At 38.9% G+C, this 24287-nt stretch overlaps 1 protein-coding gene across 1 annotated transcript in view; it reads right to left on the bottom strand.

The window, feature by feature from the left end:
• GLIS3 (GLIS family zinc finger 3) overlaps window positions 1-24287 on the bottom strand; it is a 499957-nt gene that overhangs the window by 335742 nt on the left and 139928 nt on the right. Inside the window, exon 2 of the mRNA XM_065879061.1 lies at window positions 1672-1879. Coding sequence (XP_065735133.1) covers window positions 1672-1879 — 208 coding nt within the window. The remainder of the gene's footprint in view (window positions 1-1671; window positions 1880-24287) is intronic.

The raw sequence follows: 24287 nt of genomic DNA, 5'->3' as shown, positions 1-24287 counted from the left end.
ATTTAAGTATCACAAATAAATGTGACCTTTCCAAATTGCTAAAAGTAAATTCGATATTTCACCAAGCCAGTTCCCAACTCCTGTTTCTTTGCTCATCCTACAAAAATTATTTCCATAGAAGGACTCACAGAATACATAATCAAAACATATATATCAGTGCATCTCTAAGATGTTATCTTTTAAGGATAAAAATTTATGCTAAGGAATCAAATATGCCAGAAAACACTGAGATAATGACCCTTCCCTGCCCGACCCATGAAAGGGACTGCACTAGATACATGCGTGGCTGGAGCAGCCTGTGCCCTGCCTACCTTCAGTTTCTCCATTAATTATGACTCTCTGCCTTCAAGGCATGGGCTGGACTTGCCACAGACAGGAAGCTGAAGGCTTCCCAATGACATCTACCCCACGAGTACAGTTAATTTTACATGCAATACTCAGCAAGTCTGAAGAGTCCCTCAAGGCATAATCATCAATAGGAAAATGACAGGAGCAGCTTCCCATCACAAAAAAAATCTCAGGTGAAAAACAAGTTTCCATCTCATGAAAAAATTGGCATAAAAAATGATCCAGGAACTGTGATTTCAGAGTCTCGAATAGCAGCTAGGAGGACAGTGCAGAGACACAAGAAGGGGAAAGGGGGATAAGAGGAAAAGAAAAATGAAGGGGAGGAAGAAGAGGAAGAAACAGAACCCAGAACTACAAGGCATCTCAGCAGATTCCAGTCCCCCAAGAAGAGGAACAGAGGTCCACAGAAGAGAGGTCCAATTCCTTCGCAAAATCACAGTTACAACAGATCTGGGACTGAAGCAAAAACTTTGGATTGTATTTCTCCAAGAAGACTACTTACAGAAGATGAAATAATTCATTTCAAACATAGAAATAGACCTTATACTTTGCACAGTGGTTTGGTTTTATGTCCCCTGTAATATCGACCTTAAGAGATATAAAAATTTGTTTGAGAAGGTAATTTCCCTATTCAATTATCTCCCATGGAGATAGATGTATAGCATTTATTGGACCTACTTATTCCAGCACCTAATCAGACATTGTGTTGAAATGTTATGGAACTCACACACGAAAGTATGTCTTCCTAGACGCATCATAAAGTCTTGAAATTCATGATTTCTATCTTTACTTTTTCAACTATCTCCCTAAACTTCAACTATTACATTATGCAGGACCATAAATATTTAAGATGCTTGGTTAGATGGGTGAATGTATGGCTGGACAGACAAAACAGCTGTAAAGCAGCCTTAGGATGCTGCAACTCATACACTGAAAAACGAGCAGCTAAGATGGATGTGCATGGAACATCTTTATCTTTTTAGGCCATGATATGACCTGCTTCACCAGGAATCAACAGATTAACACACTGGTATTTAGTCACAGAGGCCCCAAAATCTCAAAGTGCGCCTTAATTTCACTCACACTGTAAGCCAGCAGGTATTAAACCATTCTTCCCAATTAAGATGATATTATGGCACACACAGTTTTTATACACATTCCCCTACAAAGCTCAAATTAAAAGAGCTGCTTGAGTGTGTGTGTGTGTGTGTGTGTGTGTGTGTGTGTGTGTGTTGTGTGGGCATGCATTCAGTAAGGAAAGGAAAAACAGTCATGGGTGTGATTATACCATAAGAAGGGGAAAAAAAAAAAGTAACTTGAGACCTGGTATCTGAAGGAGGTATATTCAGGTTGGCTGCATTCATTGCCCTCTGTAAGCTAGGACTGATCTGGTTGCATGCTGTAGAGACCTGGCTTGCTGGTGGTGAAATGGGTCCCAGTCGCTGAACCATCATGGGACTGCTGGTGACCACTAGATTGTTGCAGCTGCCTTTTCCAATGGACTTGCACTGAGGCCCAAAGCCAAGAGCCCCTAAAAACAAACGAATCAGGTTAGCTTTCATGTCCCTTATATCAGAAATCAGTAAATACACATATGTGCACGCTTATATCAGGACTCATCTTTAGAGACAGTCCTTGGATCACCTTTTTGGTTTTTTTTTTCAGTATTAGTGATAGAAAAAAGCTTTCTCTAATTCCAATGAAAATCCATAATGCTACAATAGAAACCCTTCTATAATCACCACTCATACAAAATATGCTTACATTTTGCTTCTTCTATACAGAAGTGTCCAGTTATATTAAGAACCATATTTTATCATCTCTTTACCTAAAGGGTTAAGGTGGTAAGTAGATGGGATTACTTGTATCAAACCATGTTTTTTCTAGAATAGCTAATATCTTGAATGACCCAGCAAGGAAAGTTGACACTCCTGAAAAAAACTTGTTTAACTGGTTCATTTCATTCCAAGTCTGGTCTTCCAAAATGCCTCTTTAAAAGGATATAGACTGGCTGTGTCTCTCCAATCTTTATTTTTCCTCTTCATCCTAATATATTTTCATTGGACATACACACAATTTTTTAAAAATCAAGATGAGAGAACCCTAAACAAAACATTCATTCTAAAAGTAGCATGTTAACCAAATTTGACATAAATTTTTCATTTCATTAGTAACAATCTTCGAACGTAGTAAAATTTGGTACATATCCCAGAAGGGAAAGGAAAAAAAAGAAACCATCAAGAATCTGTGCCATTACAGAAACGTGAAGAGCAAAGAGGAGAAAGGTAAACACTGCCATGACTCATTTATAAAAAATAATAATAGTGGTTGAATCATTCTAGACATTCTTTTTGCATGGATATACTTTTTCAAACAGTTTTTGAAAACTACCTGTTCCAGTCTCAGTTCCCATTTCAAATAAATCAAAATAAATATGATCTCAGGTTTTTCTGGCAAATTGGCTCTAAAATTTTCTCACCAAATTCCCCATCTTGCTCGTTGATATATTTGGGATCAAAGTAGTAGAAAAGCATCACGGTAACTTTCCTTAGCCCTAAGGAGTATAATTTTTTATTTTGTCTTCTCAAAAATTAGGTTAATAGCCAAAAAAATGACTTCTTCATCTTTTGTAACATTCTATTCCAACAGCCCGCAAACTAAGGATAAACAAGACCTTAGAGTAATCACCAATGCTCTCATCAATGAAACCACATCTCCAAAGTGCTAGGAGAGTCACAGCATCTTTAGCTAGCAGGAAGCCTTCTCTAGTCCAGCCCTCTGGGAAACTAAAATCAAATGTTAACTGACTTGTGTCAGTAAATCACACAGGGATTTACTGACAGAGCAGAAATGGAGTCTACAAGAGTGTATTTTCATGGCACCTGTGTCCTTAAGTTTAGGTGCTGGATGCTTAGTTTCTTCCTTGGATACTTTCCAAGATCCAAGAAAGGTCCAAAAGAAATTTCTGTCTGATTTTTTTTTTCAGATACACAAACCGGAACCTTCCCCTCTCCCTGCAGCTTCTATCTGATGCATCTTCTTGTGCCTTGAAAGATCAGTTATAGATGATAGTCCCTCTGTTTTCATAACTCATATAACACTGTACCATCAGGGCTTCATCTTGACACTAAGAGTAGTGGGTACATTTTTGTGCAATGATCATAGACTTAATATCTTTATAAATTCCAACAAGCTACATGTGATTTGCTTTTCAAACCCCCTTTTTACCTTGGATAAAGGCAGTGTAATGGTTCATACCCTAGCCCAGTATATAAGACACTTGAATTCTATCCCCAGGTTCTATCCCTACCAGCCACTGCTATTAAAAGCAACATTAGATGTCAGGTATTCTGTCAAATTCAGTGTCACATATTCATCTAAGGAACTCATTCGTTTCATGCCTGTTTCCTTCACCATAAAATGGTATTAATATCTACCTCTAAAACAAAGACATATTAGCAGCTGGAACAGCACACCCAACAAATACTACTTGGTGTCAAAGCATATTAATACATTATTTCATCAAATCTTAGATGCCATATATTATGTCATACCATTATTTTATATACCAGTAAGAACAATAAACTAGTACATGGTGTTAATATTTCAGAGATAATCCGATGTGAAAATAATGCACATCTTAGCATAGATAAATACCAATAAGATTGCTGAAAAAATTATTTTAGCCCTTTTCTTGTTCCTGCTTTTCTCTCTGCTTGGCACAGCCTTACTCTAACTTGTCTACCTAGGAGCACCTCTGTCTTCAAGGTCTTGATTCAAAGGTCATCTTCTCTGTGACTTCCTCTCCCCCACTGCCAACTGAGCAAATCTGACCAATTCTTCTTTTCGTTCCCCCACAGTCTTTCGTAATACATTTGCCTCAGCACCTTCAGGGAACGGAAATGTTTACATGCCTGTCATCCGTTTATACTTTATTGCTTTTTAAAGACAAAGCTCTTGTCTGAGATATCGCTGCTTCCTCAGCACCTAGCCCAGGGCCTATACAGTACACAATAAAGTCTGTCAATGAAGCTAAGAATGAATGAATGAAAATAAAAGATAGTTATACATGATATTAAATACACATTATTTCCACTGAAGCCCTCCTGGTCTTCTTGTCTAAAACAGTGCCATTTTTCAAAAACAGACTCAAACTAAGCCAATCCTTTGATGTTTCTCCACAGTGTGGCTAACTAGGTCTGAATGGAAGATGAAGCTGCGGGAGTAGTAACTATAAATCTATCTCCCTGGACTAGAATTTTACACTGGTCAAGGCTGCCCTTGTAACCCTATACCCTGGATCCTCACATTCACAGTATTTTCTCCAACTGTAATAAAGAAACATTAATCTTCCCCTCCCCAGTGTCTCCATCATTTTCACTATAACACCTTCTACTCCCAAATTCACTGGTCAACTTGAGCCTCATCTAACCATAGAGGAGTGACAGCTTCTGACTATCACATACCTTTAGCACGAAGCTATACGGTAAATTTCTTGGGAACACATTATGTTTGTGGAGCAGCTGTAAGAATGTTCTGTAAAATGGCATCATCACTCTCACACAGGGAGGCAAATAACAGTCTGACCAAGAACCACTGTGCTTAATGCAACGATCTAACGCCAATTTTTTTTCATAATGCCCGACAGAATGAACACCTCCAGACTGCTCAGAATTGTGTAGTGCATTGTAGTATGGGCTCTGGAGACAGCCTGCTTGGGAACCCCCAACCCAGGTTGGTTGTGTGACTTGGGCAAATTACTTAAATATTTGTGTTTATCTCTATGTGTCCTCATCTGTAAAATGGGAATAAAAATAACACCACTTTATAAGGTGTTACTGTGCATCTAGTATTAATTACACACGTAAAGGACTTCACATGTCGCCTAGGGCATAGTAGGTACTTGATAGATGTTAGCTGCAATTTTTGTTGTAGTTGTTGTTATTATTGTTCATGCCTGTCATCACTTTTTTTTTTTTTGCTACATTCTCTTTCTTGAAGTAAGAAGAAAACAGTTCTTTATAATTCCTTGCACAAAACAAGATACAAGTAAATGATACTATTTAATTCTCTACCCATTTCTTTCTGCTTTGAGCCTGGAGCCAACTTTTTTAAAACCAGGTGTCATCACAGATAGAAGAAAAGTTTTCAGCTGGCCAAGTCTGAACATTCCTTGGCTTGTCATTCCCTGAAAACAAACTGTACAACTTTTCTGACTACCAGATGTGCCAACTACTTGTATGCTGGTTTTCATTTTGAAATACTGCTTATTTTTAGAGACTGTACAGTGTTTCTTAAAAATGTGTTTACTGCTCAAATAAGGATTCGAGTGGATGGCATTCTGAGTACTACATACATTCTAGCCAAAATCACTGCATGCTGGTGGGGAGCGCAAACGTTTTGCATTTCCTGAACTGAGAGGTCATCTTAGCAGGGGCATGTTTTTAATTAACATCTTCATTAGTTGAAAGAGTTCTCTTGAAGTCAAATAGTTGACTATGTTGCAATTACCCCTGCTGAGGCTGCAACTTTCAGAATGATTTATGTTTATCCACTGGTTCCTCTAAAAATGACAGAGATATTGGGGGAACAGAAATAGCATACATATATATATATATATATATATATATATATATATATATATATATATATATATGGGAGGGGGGTAGGGAGAAGTAATCAACTTTTTTTTTATTGTATTGTTCATCAACTGACACTAATCAAATGCCAACCATGAACCGGGCAGTCCTTGGAGACAATGGTGAGCAAGATAGACAGAGTCCCACCCCCCCACAGAGCCCACAGTCTGCCCATGAAGAGGAATACCAAAGCAACCATTATATAAAAGAGATCCCTGCTCCTAGGTTGGGTCATATGAAATGTCTTTCTTTACAGGTCAAACATGATCAAATAAGAGCAGTTTCTATATAGTTCAACCTAACACATATGCAGAGTGTTTTGGAAACAGAAATAATGCATATCAGGATTTGAATTCTGTCTCACCCACCCATTGGCTGTGCAACACTGAGCAAGGTCCTTAAAAGTCTCTGTGCCTCAGTATCCTGTCCCTAAAATCAGGACAGTTAATAGTACCTAATACAGGGTTGTTATGAGGATTGAAAGGGTTAGTATATATTATTATATGCTTTACCATCTCTAAGGATCAGGGTTTTCGTCCCAATCTTTCACTTTAAAACATTTCAAACCTACAGAATAGTTGTAAGTAGTACATGAATCCTCTTTATCTAATTTATCAATTGATAAATTCCATCTGTTGATCTATCTATTCATCTATCCATCTCTGTATATATAAGATTATTGTTTTAATTATCATTAATTTGTTGAACTATTTAATAATAAGCCATAGATTTTATGCCCTTCACCCCTAAATACATAATCATAACACAATCATCAAATTCAAGACATTTAGCAATGACATAGTACTAGTACAGAATACACAATTTATAGTCAAATATTACTAATTATCCCAATAACACCCTTTAGAGCAACTGTTTTCGAATCCAGGATCATGCATTTCAAGGAAAGGTTTTGCTGAGATGGAACTTCAAGAATGGAATAGTAAATCAATGGACACCCGGGCACTGAAGGTTGATGGAAAAGTAGAAAATCAGAGAAAGAAAAGAAGTGAGAGGTAACAGTGCACAGCACAATAGTTAAAAGCATGGATTTGTACCCTAGCTCCACCACTGAATGGCCACGTGACCTTGGGCAAATTACTCAAGCTTTCTGTACCTCAGTGTTCTGATCTCTAAAATAGGGTTAATACTAGTACTTACATCATTGAGTTGTTCTGAGGATTAAATGATCTAATATGTGTAATATATTTAGGGCCTGGCACTTAATAAATACATTATAAACTCATTTCTGGTACCTTTCTGATATTTCTAGCACCTCTTTTCCTGAGTGACCAAGGATGGCATGCTGATACCTCCTGACCCAAGGCCTTCTACTCAACACACAGTAGACTTATCCTCCCATCGATGGACTCCAGACTTCAGGCCTTTCCTCACTCCCATCTTACCTTACTCTTAGACTCTCCCCAGCTTTCATTCATATTCCTCCTTAGAACTAGAAATAAGATATTCTTGCATATTAGACATACTAGGCTTGCTATACAGTGTTTTGTCAAATATGTAATGTTTTACTGCTGAAATACAGTAGTGACAACTTCATGAATACATGTGACTGTGTAGTGTGTTACTCTGAAATACAGTTAAGGCAGGGGTAGATGACTAAGAACACCAAAGGATGAGAATCAGAATGAAATAGCTGGCTTCCTTATTCAGGGGCAAAGCATTTAAATTCAGTGTATGTTACAAATGCTCGAAACTGCACAAAACTTATGAGAGGTAAGGACTACTGAGTAGAGCATCCTGCCTCCATGGAGCTTACATCTCCGTAGAGATAAGATGCACTCATCTAGGAACAATCAGATAATGATACTAGACTGTACAGAATAAAGCATGAGACTGAATCATAGAGACAGGAGTTCAGAAAAGGTGGAAATCACTGTTTACCAGATAATTCACTGAAGAAGAACAATTTTAACCAAAAAGGCATTTCCCAAAGGTCTTCAGGAAGTCCAAAGGTGTTCAGTGATAACAAATAAGATGGGGTCATGGAGAGATCCATAGTCAAATAGCTTTGGGAAACTCTAATATAACAAAGTTAAACGTATCTCTTTACTACAGGTCTTCTCAGAGCCTTTAAAAATTGCAAATGCTGATAATAAATCTCCCAGAGGAGCAAATAATATGCAAAATATATTTGTTTAGGGTACTTTTTTCCCCCTATGACTCAACCAAGACTCGCATACTAAAGAACACTCTTTAGAAAACAATGAGGTAAAACATGAAGGAAAAACGAGCACACGAATGGGAAGGAAATAGTAAGGTGTGGACACGGAAACAGAAGGGAGGAGGTGTGGTATGTGCTAGGGAAATGAAGAGAAAGAAGTCAGGGTTGCCTGCATGAGGGGGCTTGACCAGAAAAAAGGGAGAAGACAGACTTAGAGGACTTGTTTAGTCAGCCTGGTGGGCCTGATTTAACAACTGGACATTATGTATTCACCAATGGCTCCAAACCTGGCTGCACATTAGGGTCACCAGGAAAGCTTTCCAAAAATGCAAATTCATAGGCTTCACTTCAAACCAACTAAGCCAGATGATGCTGGTGTAACTGGCCTGCTGACATGCACCTGGGACCCTGTGCTATAGATAGTGGTGCATCCCACTAGAAGCCAAGTTCACCCAAGATTAATCTGGTGGAGATGAGGAGAAAGGATGGAGGAGTACATGATCCAGAAGCTGGACAAACAATGAGGAGAAGCCCATGTGGTAGTAAATGACAGCGTAAGAAGGCAACGGTTAGGGAAGCAAGTTAAGAGTAATTTATGGATTATATAATTGGTTGATAAAGATTTAGAAGATCAAGTTTAAAAAGGAGGAGGAGGTCATATAAAGGCTATTTTTGTAACTCCAATCTGAAATTAATTACTTGATCCCAGATAATAAATAGATTAAATCCTAACCCAGATTAATGAAGATTCCCACGAATTGGGCAATCTCCCACCACTCTGCCCTCCCTCCCAAGTTTATCCCAGAAATAATATAACTTTCACACTAACACTCTTCTAACCTTAGTCAGTATTCAGGAATGTTGGCCACAAAGTATGGAATCAACAGCATTACTCATTTTTATTTTATCCCTGCATTAAATGGAATCGTATTTATACTCCAAGAGATTAAAAAATATCATATTCCTTTCTGAACCACTCAGTGCCCTGGATTCCTGGACATGAAGTCTCAGTCTTGCTCCCCACCACTGGGCACTCCTGATAACATGTTATTAAGAACACATAGCTCCAAACCACCTCATAAAGATGTAAAGATATATTAAACAGCATTCCCAAAGTTTATATTCTAAAGTCCCATCAGTCAGCTATTGTACATCAATTATCAACTAATTAGTACAGAGTGCTTATGCTGACCCTTCTGTTCTCTCTTGTAATGATTTGCCAAGTTAACTGAAAGCTGCTTTGCTCCATTGAGACTCTTAGTATAGCAAGAGTGTTAAATAAAGTTCACCAACAATTAGCCTAGAAAACCAAAGAGGAAATGTAAGCACATTTTACTGCTTGTCCCTGGACAAATTTTCTAACAATCCCATGAGAAGAGAGTGAATATATTTGTTAAACAAGCAAACCATTACTCTGAAAAACTGAAATACCAGTACTGGCATAGTTCAGTAATTCTGTCTCACTGATCAGGTATTCCTTTATTGTGCCCCTGCTCTGTGCTATAGTATATACTCTAGGGAGTGTGGATACACAGATGGGTTAAACAATTCTTGCTTACCATCTAATTTAGTAGGCTTACATCAAGGCTTACACATGGGATTAATCTGTGAAAATATATGAATTCAAGGTGAAATTATACTTACTCTATAAAAATAGGACTTGCACAAATATAAGAAAGGATGAGAAAAAAAAAGGAGGAAGGAAGCATACTTAATGGGAGAAAACTACCTGAGTTTCCCAAAGCCCATGAACAGGTCACATTTGTTAAGCACCACCTGTGAGCTTGGTGCTGTGCTGTACTAATGGAGTCCTAGGCCATTGGGTTTTCCCCTAAAGAGCTTCCGACCAGTTGGAAAGAGTTTTAATCAACACATGAAAAAATTAGGAAACACCCAATCTCTTTCTTAATTCAATACAAGATTCTTTAAAATTTATAGTGTTTTACAATTTTCAAAAGTTTCACACACATAATTTCATATAATCTCATAACAACCTTATTTCCCCTACCCCTATATTGCCCCCCCCTTCCCTCTTCCCACTGGTAACCACTAGCTTGTTCTCTATATCTGTGAGCCTGCTTCTTTTTTGTTTTATTCACTAGTTTGTTGTATTTTTATATTCCACATATAAGTGATATCATACAATATTTGTCTTTCTCTGTCTCACTTATTTCATTTAGCATAATGCCCCCCAAGTCCATTCACATTGCTGCAAATGGCAAAATTTCATTCTTTTTTATGGCTGAGTAATATTCCATTGTGTGTGTGTGTGTCTGTGTGTCTGTGTGCACCATATCTTCTTTATCCATTCACCTGATGATAGACACTTAGGTTGCTTCCATACCTTGGCAGTTGTAAATAGTGCTGCTGTGAACACTGGGGTGCATATATCTTTCCAAATAAGTGTTTTTGGGGTTTTTTTTGATATATACCCAGGAGTGGAATTGCTGGGTCATATGGTAGTTCTATTTTTAGTTTTTTGGGGAAACTCCATACTGTTTTCCACAGTGGCTGCCCCAATTTGCAGTGTAGGAGGGTTCCCTTTTCTCCATATCCTCGCCAACATTTGTTATTTGTGTTCTTTTTGAAGATGGCCATTCTGACAGGAGGAAACACCCAATCTTAAACTGAGTTGCCATATGCTGAGCAAAGAGATAGATCAAACAAGAAAAAGATCTGTTAAACTGGAGGAGGCTTGGTGGAGGAGGTGAAACCTGATCTGAGCCTTTTAATGGCCAGAGGGCAGAGGACGGTACAAAAAGGGGGTTTGCCAAAGTGAAGTGAGGAAATGTACTATGAAGGCATATGGAGGCAGCATGGGGAAGTGGTAAAGGACGGAGATGCTAGAGCCAAAATGGCTTCACTTACCAGCTCTGTGACCTTGGGCAAGTTCCTTAACCTCTCTGTGCCTGTTTCCTCACCTAGAAAATGGGGATGATCATTGTATCTACCTTCATAAGGCTGTTTGGAGAACTAATAGGTCAAAATATGTAAGCACTTAGAATAGTGTCCAGCACACAGTAAGTACTCTATAAGCCTTAGGTATTCATGCTCTTATTAAAGCATTCTTAGATTACACAGGCCCTCTAAGGCTAGGCCCTCCAAAAGAACTATAGTAGGCTTTTAAGCATGAGTGTGACGTGATGAGGGACTATGAAGAAGACAATTTCACTATTTTCAGCACATAAGAAAGCAGAGCAAGGTAGGAAGATGTTGCTTTGAGCTCAGGATGCAGTGACAAGGCCTGGACCAGGTTGAGCAGAGGTAAATAAAAGGGACAGAGTAACCCCAAATTATCTTATGAAGAAAAAAAAATAAGAGGGTTGTTGAAGGGACTGTAAGAAGTACTAGATTCCAGACCCTTCTCCATAAATTAACATTGTGTTTTCCCTAAGCTGCTTTTCCCCTCTAGGTCAACTAAAAACAGAGACTGGAAGAGAAATGGCAAAGCTGCCCACTGGAAAGACCTCTCATTGTATGGAACAATGACTGGGACCCCTGTCAGAGAGGAGGTGCTCAACAAATACTTGTTGGGTGAATGAATAAAGAATATGACTTCTAAGGCAAATATAGTTCAAGGACACAAATAAAATTAAGAAGTTCCCTCTTAAGTGTGAGTTGTGATATATGAGAAGGAAAGACAGAGATCCCTGGTGAACACAACTGTTGATACGTCCTTATCTCTAAGTTCCTGAACAGCTGGAAATATTATTAGTTTGCTGCATCTCTCCTTACTCCCTGCACATACATATGACTTGACACGAAGGGAGAGTAGTCTAAGGCAGTCAATGCAAATCAACGGAACTTTTTTTTAGGACCTAAGAGCTGGTTCCAAGGGAAAATCCCATTCGATCCTTCATAACAGAGATAACTTCTTAGTATCTAAAAGTCACAACTTACACAGCCATCACTAAGAGCTACTAGACTAACTTGTTTTCCACCAAACAGTAATTCTGCAGAACTGTCCAAAGAGATACATACATATCATAATTTTTTTCTGTTACATATTCTACACAGGCTTGCAATTTCAGATGAGATGCCCAGAAGCATCCGACCCAAAGAAATGGCAGTTATGGAGATTACATTCTCTTATACTAAAAATCAAGTCACCCATATTTCTAAGAACCAGAAAATGCCCGGCTTCCTGCATCCAGAAGTCACACAGGTTGTTCAACTGTCTCATCAACCAGATATCTTTTGCTTCTAGGCTTTAGATTCTTGACTCTGGGCTCCAAAGTCCATTCAGCAGCCCAGGTATATGCAAGAAAATTTGTTGAGCTACTATTTGTATTTTGTGCTCCTTTGTCTCAGGGTAGTTATTATAAAAGGGCCAAAAGTAGACGCTGCTTGATTTTGTCCTTTCTTCTAGTCCTGTGGGGAGGCCTAAATCCACTGAGATTACCCAAGTGCTCTGAGTACCTATGAAGAGAAATCCAGGAGAAGGGAGATTGCCCAAAGTCTGGGAAGAACATCAGTTTGACAGTCCCCCAGGTAGTGAGGCAGCTCTCAGAGAAGGCAGTGAGGGTGAAGAGAATGTCTGCAATGGCAAATGTCCAAAGGCCAGGCTCTAGGTCTAGGGGCTCCCAGCTCTTCAGCTCTTGGCAAAGCTTTCTGTGCCCAAGCAATGCACAAGGAGCAGACTTCTAGAGGCCATGTGGGCTTGGTCAGCAGGCACCTCAGCATCAACCTGGACCAAGAACCAGAAAAGCTCTTGGTACATTCTGCTCTGCACAAAGACCCTGGGATCTCGTCTCTCTGGCAAGGTGTTAGGTACTCCAACCGACAATGACTGAGACTAAATTTCAGGGTACTGGAGTCTGATTTGTTTTCAGTTAAAGGAAATAATTTAAAGAACGCTTTCATTTATACCTGAGTTGGTAGAGTAAGTCACATCCACTACAGATTCAATTAAAACTGGAGAGATTGGAAAGCTGAAATATCTACCCTTTGGCTCAAGCAACTTGAAACCTGTCATTGTGTAAAATTACATAACATTACCCCAACTACCAAAATATTTTTTAAAATTTTAACATCACAAGTCTCAACACACAGACAATCTGACTAAGGCCTATATAGTGCAAGTTCCCCGTGTTTCTTTTATTTAATGCCATTTTTGAACTTACAAGAGAAGTAGAGTAATCTAAGCACTTCTGTAAATATAATTGGGGCATGAGTTAGCATTAAAGTAATTGTGACTGTTTTATCTCTATATCCTACAGGTGCTAATTCAGACACTATATCAACAATAACTGAACTAATAATAATGAAATTAGGTCAAACAAAAAAGAACACCAATTCCAACCCAAATTCTTTCTCATCAAAACAAAAAAGCAATCATAATACAGATTGATGCCAGTATGAAAAAGATCTAAATTAAAAGTAGTGCTTATAATTCTTTTTGGATCCATCTCCTAAAGCAAAGGTAACAAAAGCAAAAATAAACAAATGGGACCTAAATAAACTTAAAAGCTTTTGCACAGCAAAGGAAACCATCGCCAAAATGAAAAGACAATATATTGAATGGGAGAAAATATTTGCAAATGATATGACTGATAAGGGATTAATATTCAACATATATAAACAGCTCATACAACCCAACATCAAAACAACAAACAACCTGATCAAAAACTGGGCAGAAGAATTGAATAGACATGTTTCCAAAGAGGAAATGTAGATGGCCAACAGGTACATGAAAAGACCCTCAACATCGCTAATCATCAGGGAAATGCAAATCAAGACCACAATGAGCTATCACCTCACACCTATCAGAATGACTATCATCAAAAAGAACACAAATAACAAATGTTGGCAAGGATATGGAGAAAAGGGAACCCTCCTACACTGTTGGTGGGAATGTAAATTGGTGCAGCCACTGTGGAAAACAGTACGGAGGTTCCCCCAAAAAACTAAAAATAGAACTACCATATGACCCAGCAATTCCACTCCCTGGGTATATATCCAAAAAAAACCCCACAAAAAATACTAATTCGAAAAGATACATGCACCCCAATGTTCACAGCAGCACTACTTACAACTACCAAGGTATGGAAGCAACCTAAGTGTCTATCATCAGGTGAATGGATAAAGAAGATATGGTACACACACACACACACACACACACACACACACACACACACACACACACTGGAATACTACTCAGCCATAAAAAAGAATGAAATTTTACCATTTGCAGCAACATGGATGGACTTGGAAGGCATTATGCTAAGTGAAGTAAGTCAGACAGAGAAAGACAAATATTATATGATATTACTTACATGTGTAATCTAAAAATGCAACAAACTAGTGAATAAAACAAAAAAGAAGCAGACTCACAGACATAGAGAACAAACTAGTGGTTACCAGTGGGAACTGGGAAGGGGGGAGGAGCAACATAGGGGTAGGGGAAAAAAGGTTACTGTGGGATTATACGAAATCATGTAACAACTTTTGAAAACTGTAAGGCACTATAGACGTCAGAGAATCTTTCATTCAATTAAAAAAAAAAAAGTGGTGCTTATGTTCTCCCTAAAGTAATACTTTTTTAAAGGAGTATTATTATTTACCTGAATTTGAATATGAAAGCTGAAAATAAATGTGAATAAAAAGTTGAATGCTAACTGAATCAAAAACATTTCCTAAATAATTTACAAATTCTTAGAAGAGAATTAATAACAAATCATAAGCAACATAAAAATTTCCTATGGCTTTAAATGTAAATGGGAAGGAGAGAAATAAAATTCCTCCCCAATTCTCCAAAGGTCAATTAAGTAAAGGCCTTGATTTCGTGGTTAGATACCTCCTCTTGTGACTGCTCCAGCTGAACCAAAGTATAAAGTCTGCCGGAATTTGTTCTTCTCTTTGTTCTAAACACCCGTAACAAAACAAAAATAACAAGGAAAGGCAGAAGTCTCACTATGATCTTCTTGCACAACGAGAGGAACATGAACCTTGATACAAATCTACAGTTTGAAATAAAATATTACACAAATACCTGTGAATCACTGGGTAATATTAGCTACTTACAATGAGCAGAAAAATTATAAAGGTATTGCTAAAATATTTTCAATAAAGAAAACTGTTTAGGCAATCACCTTAGTGTGATCATTCTAAGTCTAAATTTTCAAAATGGAGTCTATAATTTGCTTCTAAATAAACCTACTTAGATAGTAAGTTTAATAAAATTACATAAATTTTAGCACTTAGAGATATGCATGCTTCAGAGTCATAGTACTTTGAGAAATCAAGTTATATCTTAAGGCTGAAGAAAGTGAGAAAATAAATCACTTTCACCAAATTTCAAAGGTATCCCTTTCCTTTCTTCTCTCTTATAGCTATTAGGTACTAGATAACCAAACCTACTCTCCTAGGTACTGATCTTGTGAAGAATCCAGAAAAAATAATAATAAAGGGAGTTATCTTTTCTTTGGTCTTCTGCTTTCAAACACAGCAAGTTAGCTATGGTAAAACCATTGCAAATTTCAGAAGAGATTTTGCTCCATGTTCTAATTCTAGGACCAAGCCAATGAGAAAAAAAGGGAATGGACAACTTCCTTCCTCCCTAAACACAGTAAGCACCTTTGTTTGGAAAGACTTTCCCACTATCTTCTTTCAAAAATGTGTTAGTCACAGTGGTCCAGGGGAGGGTGGGAAGATGTGGCAACTGGTATCCTTGTAATATATTGTACTTCAGTAGAGAAAGTAAGGGGATGAAGATTGAGAAATCTTGCCTCATGAATACTGGATGCTCTGTCATCTGACACCAGTAGCACAAGGAATTCTAGTAACACCTCCCTCTAGAGGAGGAAAGAATGGAGTCCGAAAAAAATTTGTAAAAAAGACATATAATTCAGCTTAACTGACTTGTTTTTTGACACGTAGCCTTGAAAAGAACAATTTTACCTCAGAAACTTGGCAAATGCAAACTGATTTTTTGATAAGTTTTAACACGCATTTTACTAAATGCAAGAATAGACAGTGAGGGAGAGAAAGGCCAGGTATCCAAAGACAGGGAGGTTGTCAGGTTTCTCTTTTCTGTGTCAATTTTGTTTAGTTGGTCAGATGAAAATTCAAAACCATATAATTAGATGGTTGTTTATACATGATTAAGCATGAGCTCATTGGACTTTAACATGCCAAAAAGTCAGAGATGTGGTTAAGGGCAAGAAGGAATTATTAATAAAAGGAAATAAAGCTGTAATACATTTTTCACTTACGAATAAAAATAATTCAAAGTTCTCTAGATGGAAAAAGAGGAAGAAAAACATCAACCGTGAGTAGGGGCAAGAAACCAGATAATTTTATAAATGGTTAGAATTCATGACATGTAAAATATAAGACACCAGTACAAAAAAGCTTTTCCTCCTCTATGATTCTAATCCTATTTTTATTTCTTGTAAACATAATTCACAATGAGAACATAAAACTTACCTGTATTATATTTCTTTAGAATTGTTCTGGGAAATATTTAAGCAAGAACATGCTGTTCATTTAAAAGAGTTACTTGTTCTCTTCATAACTGTCTTCACCAGTAATCCTCTCTGGAGAAACCAATAGCTGTCAGCTCCCTTGAAAAAGCCAAGTGTCTCTCATTTTTCACAAATGCAGAATTTTTCTTCCCAAAATGAAGTGAGCCCATCAAAAGCAAGGTTTAAATGGCCATAACCTTCATAAAGGTAAGGCAGACTTTTCCAGATGCCCCAGAGAATCTTAGATTGGGGCTGTGAAAAGTGGTGAATCAATTTCTCACAGAGATCAAACACCGAGCTATGGATGAGGTCAGTGGGCAAGTTTTTCAGATGACAGAGAGAATGAACTGATCCAGGATCAGACTACTTACTCCACCTTAGGTAAGGTTTTCAAGCCACTATTACAACTTCTCCTTACTGGGAAAATACACTGCCAGCAAACCCCAGAGATGGTTCACCTGTGCGTGCTATTTTCTCAAGCAAACAACTCTTTGGGTTGCCAATGCTGTGACTGCTATGCTATTACATAGTAGAACCAAATAATCAGAATGAGTAAAGGCCACAGGAAGCCCAATACACAGTCCTTAAGACTGAGGCTAAAATGAATCTTAATAACATTCAAAAAGCCTGTAATACCTAAGAATTAAACATTGGCTTTTATAGCCTGACTGTGAGAGCAAGGTCTCCAAGTCATATCAGTTCCTTTTCTGTCTGAGAGACCTTCAATCTCAACCTTTCTCTCCTCTCTCTCCTCCCCTCTTCTCCTTCTACCCCCAATTCCCCCCACACACACACATACACAGACTATGATCATCAGCCAGTTCTGACTCACAGAGCTGTCTTCAATCCTGTACATCTCTGCCCACTGGAATTTGAACAAAATATACTTCACTTAAACCTATATGATAAACTACAAAATATGGAAATACCTAAAAAGCTCATTTCCAAGAAATTAAGATGATCATAGAGTGCATATCTGAAAACGCTCAGATATTTGAGACAAAGCACGATACTCACAACTAATTTGGCAATTTGAACCTACAAAGCCTTATGTATTATCTATGTGTCTTTCATAAAATATATACTTTGTTCTAAAGATACTTTTTAATTATTGACCTAATTTGGTTAAAGTTCTTAACATATTCATTTAGTGTTAAAAGCCACCCAAAGCTGAGGGAAGAGCACACTTTCACAAAAACTCTTTATGAGTCAGAAATTAATGAATTTTTGTCTTTAATGTTGAAGGAGGGGGAAAATCTTGCTAAATTAATACATATTGATTATTTGAAACAGTTTAATATCTACTATAGTTCCAGATAAGAAATGTGATAATTTATTCCTAAACAATGTGTGGCATGTAACTCAAAACTGCTTTTCATCAATAATTAATATTAATAATTAACAAGTATAAACAACAAAAATACCTTTTGGAAATGTTTCAACCTGGCCCTTTCCTCATTCCACAGTCTGCCTATTGCACCCCCTTTACCCTCTACGTGGGGTTAATAACTAAACTTCCCTCATCTCTGACATGCAACACTACCCAGCAGCAATCTTCCCAAGAATGCACGCACAAACACATAAGATTGTAAAGAACAAAAGTCTTATCAGAGTCACCTGAATCTGGCAAACGGATTTCTAAATTAGCATCTGCAGTTTCAATCCACTCAACAGTGAATTAGGTTTTTCTGCAGTAAGGACAGAACCCTGAAGAAAGTTCACCTCAAACACCTATTCTCCTACCTACAGATGAAAGGTCTTATGTCTTTAATACAGGGATTAGCCTAGTAATAAAAATTAAACAGTACTCTAGATAAGCATAGTGGAAGGAGAGGATAATGCAAAAATCACTCATTTAAAAGAGGCCAGAACCAATGTACCAGGATTCTATTTGGCACTGATTCTGAAGAGCATTCAATTTGACTTTCTAAAACTACATTGCTCTTCTTTCTCCATTGACTGTATGCAGAATAGCATCTTCAGAGTCAAACCCATTCACCGTTATTGGTATAATCAAAGGTGTTTCACTCACCATCTGCCTCTTACTTTTCTAGCCACCTTGCCCTAGCACTCGACATCTCATCCAGCCATTTATTCCTTCACCAAACTGAACGTTATGCAGGTAATATCCTAAGTTCTTAAAGTTCAACACCACGGTATATTTTCATTTCTCACAGCAAATACAAATTCTACAATCCCTAATCCCCTTCCCCTGCATCCCTCCATTCCATACTTTACCATTATTCTTCTTGAAAAGTCATCAGAATCACCAGCAAAAGCACCTCATGCTTAAGTTATTCATGTTCCCAGGCTGTTTGGTCACTGACATTTAAAAGTGGTAGAAGTAAGAAGCTCTCTCACTGGGGAGCTTCCATAGGCAGTTCGTGTAAAAGTGTGGGGATAAAGGTGTTTACATCTTTTTCTTGGCTGGGGGCCTCAGACAGCTGTGCAGAGAGTACTTTGCATACATTTCCAGGTCTACCTGCTCTTTGCTTTCATAAAATATGCGCAGGGCTTGTACATTCAGAGACTGCTAGCACGTTCAGCAAGGGCTGGTGTGTAGAGAGGAAAGCATCTAACAAATGCAGCCTAAGAAACAATGTCTCCCTTCAAGTGGAACTGCTGGTGAAGTCAGCCAGCACTGGCCCGCGTGAACAATACTGGGCAGGTCATTAACCTGCCCGGTTCAGAGGGCGATGAGCTCACCCACCTTTCTGGAAATGCTATTTTAGCTGCTGAGTTTATACAAATAAAACCCATAATTTTCTAATGGCTAAACTAGGAATGTGTTCGAAAATAGCTAACTCTCTGAGAACCCTGCAGAAGCCACACAGGGAACTTACGAAGGTGTGTCTGCTGTTGTTCAAGTTTGCACACATCTTTATAATCGCTACATATATATTACCTTGAAAATAAGCAACCACACAAGTAAACCGCAATTTTTTAAAAAAATTAGGTGGTTAATGCATTGTTTTCTCCCTCTCTTTTTTTTTTCTTTTGCATAGGAAAGAATAAGTTAGTCGTTAACTACACAAAGGAGTTAACATTTAACTCTGAATACTGAGAATGCTTTAGCTCTCAACCCCTCCCCCCTTTTATTATAGCAAAAATAGGTTCAGGAAAACTCTTACTAACTATCACAGACCCTAGATGAGATCTGGCTATATCAGTTTCCTTGCTGCACTCACAGGAGGCCCCAGTTCCTTCATACATACTCCATTCCAGGCAGCTGGGAATCCCTGCCCACTGCCCCTCAGGACCCACAACTCCCAACTCCCACCATTAAAGACCAGCTAACATTCTACCCCCTCCTTGAAACAAACCTTCCAGATTCCTGTCTCCTATCCCAAGTTTAAGGTGCTTTTATCCCTCCTCTAAAATCCCAGGTAATGTTATTTTTGAATCTTTTGTGTTACTGATCACTTCTACATTATATATTACCTGTACCTATATCTTACCTTTCCGCCTTATAACTGGCAGGAACATGAGGATAGAGAACTTACCTTATCTACCTTCACCCCCAACCCCTCACCCCCAGAGTACCAGGCTACAATCATGTTGTGCTCAGGGCAGACACTCACTAAATGTCTATGGACAGGTAATGCCCATACCTTTTATTGTTAACACTGAGCCACTTTCCACAGGTAGGTGGCAGGAAGGCTAAAAGGAAAAAAGTGTTTTATTATTCAAAATAGGGAGATTGCTGGGATGCCCAGTGTTGGGGTGGGGTGGGGGGCTCTTTTCTGTTGTCCCTGCCATTCCTAACCTGTCCTCCTCTCTCACTCCCCACAGGCTGACTCTACACCTCATTACACACACAGTTCCTCCCCATGGACACAGCCCTTTCCAAACTGTGGGACTTGTCACCTTTTCTGTGAAGCCCTCCATGGAAACAGGAGTATAACAAACTCCTCTCCTCTCCCTCTTCTTAGCTATTCATAAATATCACAAAGGAAACGTAGAGGTTACACAGATATCAACATGGTGATCATATTTCCTCACCAAGAACTTATACTTTACTACTATCGCTGCTACTACTACTACTACTAATAATACATCTATACATTAAAAACAAAATGAGAGGGACTTCCCTGGTGGTGCAGTGGTTAAGAATCCGCCTGCCAATGCAGGGGACACGGATTCGAGCCCTGGTCCAGGAAGATCCCACATGCCGTGGAGCAACTAAGCCTGTGCGCCACAACTACTGAGCCTGCAAGCTACAACTACTGAGCCCATGTGACACAACTACTGAAGCCTGCACACCTAGAGCTCATGCTCCACAACGAGAAGCCACCACAATGAGAAGCCCACAGACCGCAATGAAGAGTAGCCTCCGCTAGCCACAACTAGAGAAAGCCCGCACGCAGCAACGCGCAGCCAAAAAAAAAGAGAGCTGACGTTAGTGGAAGATTTACTTGGTACCAGGGGAGGATGCCTGGCTCTATACTTGGATTAACCAGTCAGCTCACACAACAACCCTGATTATTACCATCCCATTTCACAGAGGAGACAACCTGAGATTCAGAAAACAGTAATTCCATCAGAGTGAGGATTCAAACTCAGGTAGCCCCACTCCAAAAACATGCACAGATGTCCATGAGCTCATAAATCCTTGACCACCACCCTCCACACGACTAGACAGATAGTACGAAATGGGGAGAAGAGAGGACAATTGGAAACTGATTCTTCTCTCCCAAAGCTAGAACAAACAGCACCCACAGCCTCCAACATCTTGGTTTCCATATATAAGCAAAAGTGAGGAACAATACCTTAATTTGTTCCCTGTAGGTGCCATAAAAGGTGTCATGCATGCAAGTATAAATAGATGACATTATTTTAACTTTTATGGTAGCAGATAAATGTCCGTTATATAACCCCTCTCACTTTCAGGAATTTTTGATACTTAACATCAACTTCATTTCTTCATTCACTCAGTCAGGGGTTAAATTGCATAGAAAGAGAAGGTAAAACCGAGATCAAGAGAATTACAACACAAAATGATATCTGTTTAAAAAAAAGGGACGATCAAAAAGCTGTTGGAACGTTGAGGAGACAATGATGCTGATAATGATGACAATATTTAGGAACACAATACGAAAATAAGCATCTCCATGAATCTTACTATAGAAGGTATTTATTGATTTTTCTGTTGATTAATAGTCTTAAGTTTGCACAATTCATCAGGATATATATTAGAGATTAAGAACATGATAGGCGCTTGCATGCACACACGCGTGCGCGTGCACACACACACACACACACACACACACAGAGGAGCACAAAGACAGTTACACAGTGTGTCAGGTTCAACAAAAAGTAAACATGAGGTGCTTGAAGGGCAACCCTCCCATGCAGTTCGATAGGGCCCCTTTCTACTAGCAATCTCAACCTTAAAAACAATATAAATGAATCCTTTAAAGGAATCTTTTATAAAATTCTGCCTTAAAATTTCATCTTTCAAAACTGCACTGACCTAAAAGCAGAGTCTAACCAGCCACCAACTGTCCCCAGGCATGTGGCTGCTCTCTGTTTTCGCTATGAAATAAAAATATTGACATAAGAAGGAGAAAAATGTGGATGTACGGTGGGTGGGGTCAGCAGTATGGAGATGAAAAGGATCTATGCCTGCTGGAGCCAAGTCATAAGGCCAGGAGGCTAAGTTTGGTCTGTGGCTTTGTAGCTGTGTGAACTTGACCAAATCACTTAGACTAAACCTCCCTGCCAAGCTTAGCTTAGTGAGAACATATAATGAACTATCTAGCACCTGGCTGGCACAAACCAAATACCCAGTAAGCGTTAATTCCCCTTCCTACCCAGATCACATCTGAAAACCTTTCACCTCTCATAATATAAAAGACTACCCTCAAACCAGAATAGAGGATGAAATCATTTCAAGAGTTTCCCCCATGAGAAAATGATGGATCCATGCTCCCACCATGCTTTGAATTCACAGATTTATATGTCGAGAAGGAATAACAGAGATCATGTTTCCAATTTCCTTACAGATGGTAAAACTCAAGTCCAGAGAGGTAAAGTGACTTATCCCAGGTCACACAGCTATTCAATTGCAAAGTCAGGATAAAATTCCAGGTAATCAGCACCCAACCAATCCTACTTTCTACTGTATTCTACTACATTCATTGGACTTGCTTAATAGTGCAAATACCTCTGAGGCAGTCAAAAATGTCTTTTGCAGGCTTCCTTGGTGGCGCAGTGGTTGAGAGTCTGCCTGCCGATGCAGGGGACACAGGTTCGTGCCCTGGTCCGGGAAGATCCCACATGCCGCGGAGTGGCTGGGCCTGTGAGCCAGGGCCAATAAGCCTGCGCGTCCGGAGCCTGTGCTCCGCAACGGGAGAGGCCGCAACAGTGAGAGGCCCGCGTACCGCAAAAAAAAAAAAGTCTGTTGCATTTCTCCAAAGAAGATATACAGATCTCCAATAAACACATGAAAGAATGCTCAACATCACTAATCATTACAGAAATGCAAATCAAAACCACAATGAGGTATTACCTCACACCAGTCAGAGTGGCCATCAACAAAAAATCTACAAACAATAAATGCTGAAGAGGGTGTGGAGAAAAGGAAACTCTCTTGCACTGTTGGTGGGAATGTAGATTGATACAGCCACTATGGAGAACAGTATGGAGGTTCCTTAAAAAACTAAAAATAGAACTATCATACGACCCAGCAATCCCACTACTGGGCATACACCCTGAGAAAACCATAATTCAAAAAATGTCATGTACCACAATATTCATTGCAGTTCTATTTACAATAGCCAGGACATGGAAGCAACCTAAGTGTCCATCGACAGATGAATGTATAAAGAAGATATGGCACGTATATACAATGGAATATTACTCAGCCATAAAAAGAAACAAAACTGAGTTATTTGTAGTGAGGTGGATGGATCTAGAGTCTGTCATACAGAGTGAAGTAAGTCAGAAAGAGAAAAACAGATACCATATGCTAACACATATATATGGAATCTAAAAAAAAAAAAACACAAAAAAGTGGTTCTGAAGAACCTAGAGGTAGGACAGGAATAAAGACACAGACGTAGAGAATGGACTTGAGGACACGGGGAGGGGGAAGGGTAAACTGGGACGAACTGTGAGAGTGGCATGGACTTATAGATACTACCAAACGTAAAACAGAGAGCTAGTGGGAAGCAGCCGCATAGCACAGGGAGATCAGGTCGGTGCTTTGTGACCACCTAGAGGGGGTGGGATAGGGAGGGTGGGAGGGAGACGCAAGAGGGAGGGGATATGGGGATATATGTATGTGTATAGCTGGTTCACTTTGTTATAAAGCAGAAACTAACACACCATTGTGGAGCAATTATACTCCAATAAAGATGTTAAAAAAAAATGTCTTTGGCTTTCAAAATAGAATGAAAATGGCAGATGGTAGACTCCTTCTACACAATGAGTGTCGGGTATGGGACAGGAATGTTCATGAAGAGATGATACACTGGAGGAGAAAAGGGGTAAGCACAGAGGAGGGGATAAGGAGTGAAAAGGGACACAGAGACACCCTACTTTACAACTGTGCCCAAAAATCAATTCCATTTCAGTCCACCAATTGAATCTGGAATTACCCCCAGACAGATTCTCCCTCCATTTTTTTTTTTTTTTTTTGCGGTACGCAGGCCT

Source organism: Phocoena phocoena, chromosome 6, assembly GCF_963924675.1.
Source record: "Phocoena phocoena chromosome 6, mPhoPho1.1, whole genome shotgun sequence".
Taxonomy (NCBI): Eukaryota; Metazoa; Chordata; class Mammalia; order Artiodactyla; family Phocoenidae; genus Phocoena; species Phocoena phocoena.
This window is presented reverse-complemented; position numbering and strand designations above follow the sequence as displayed.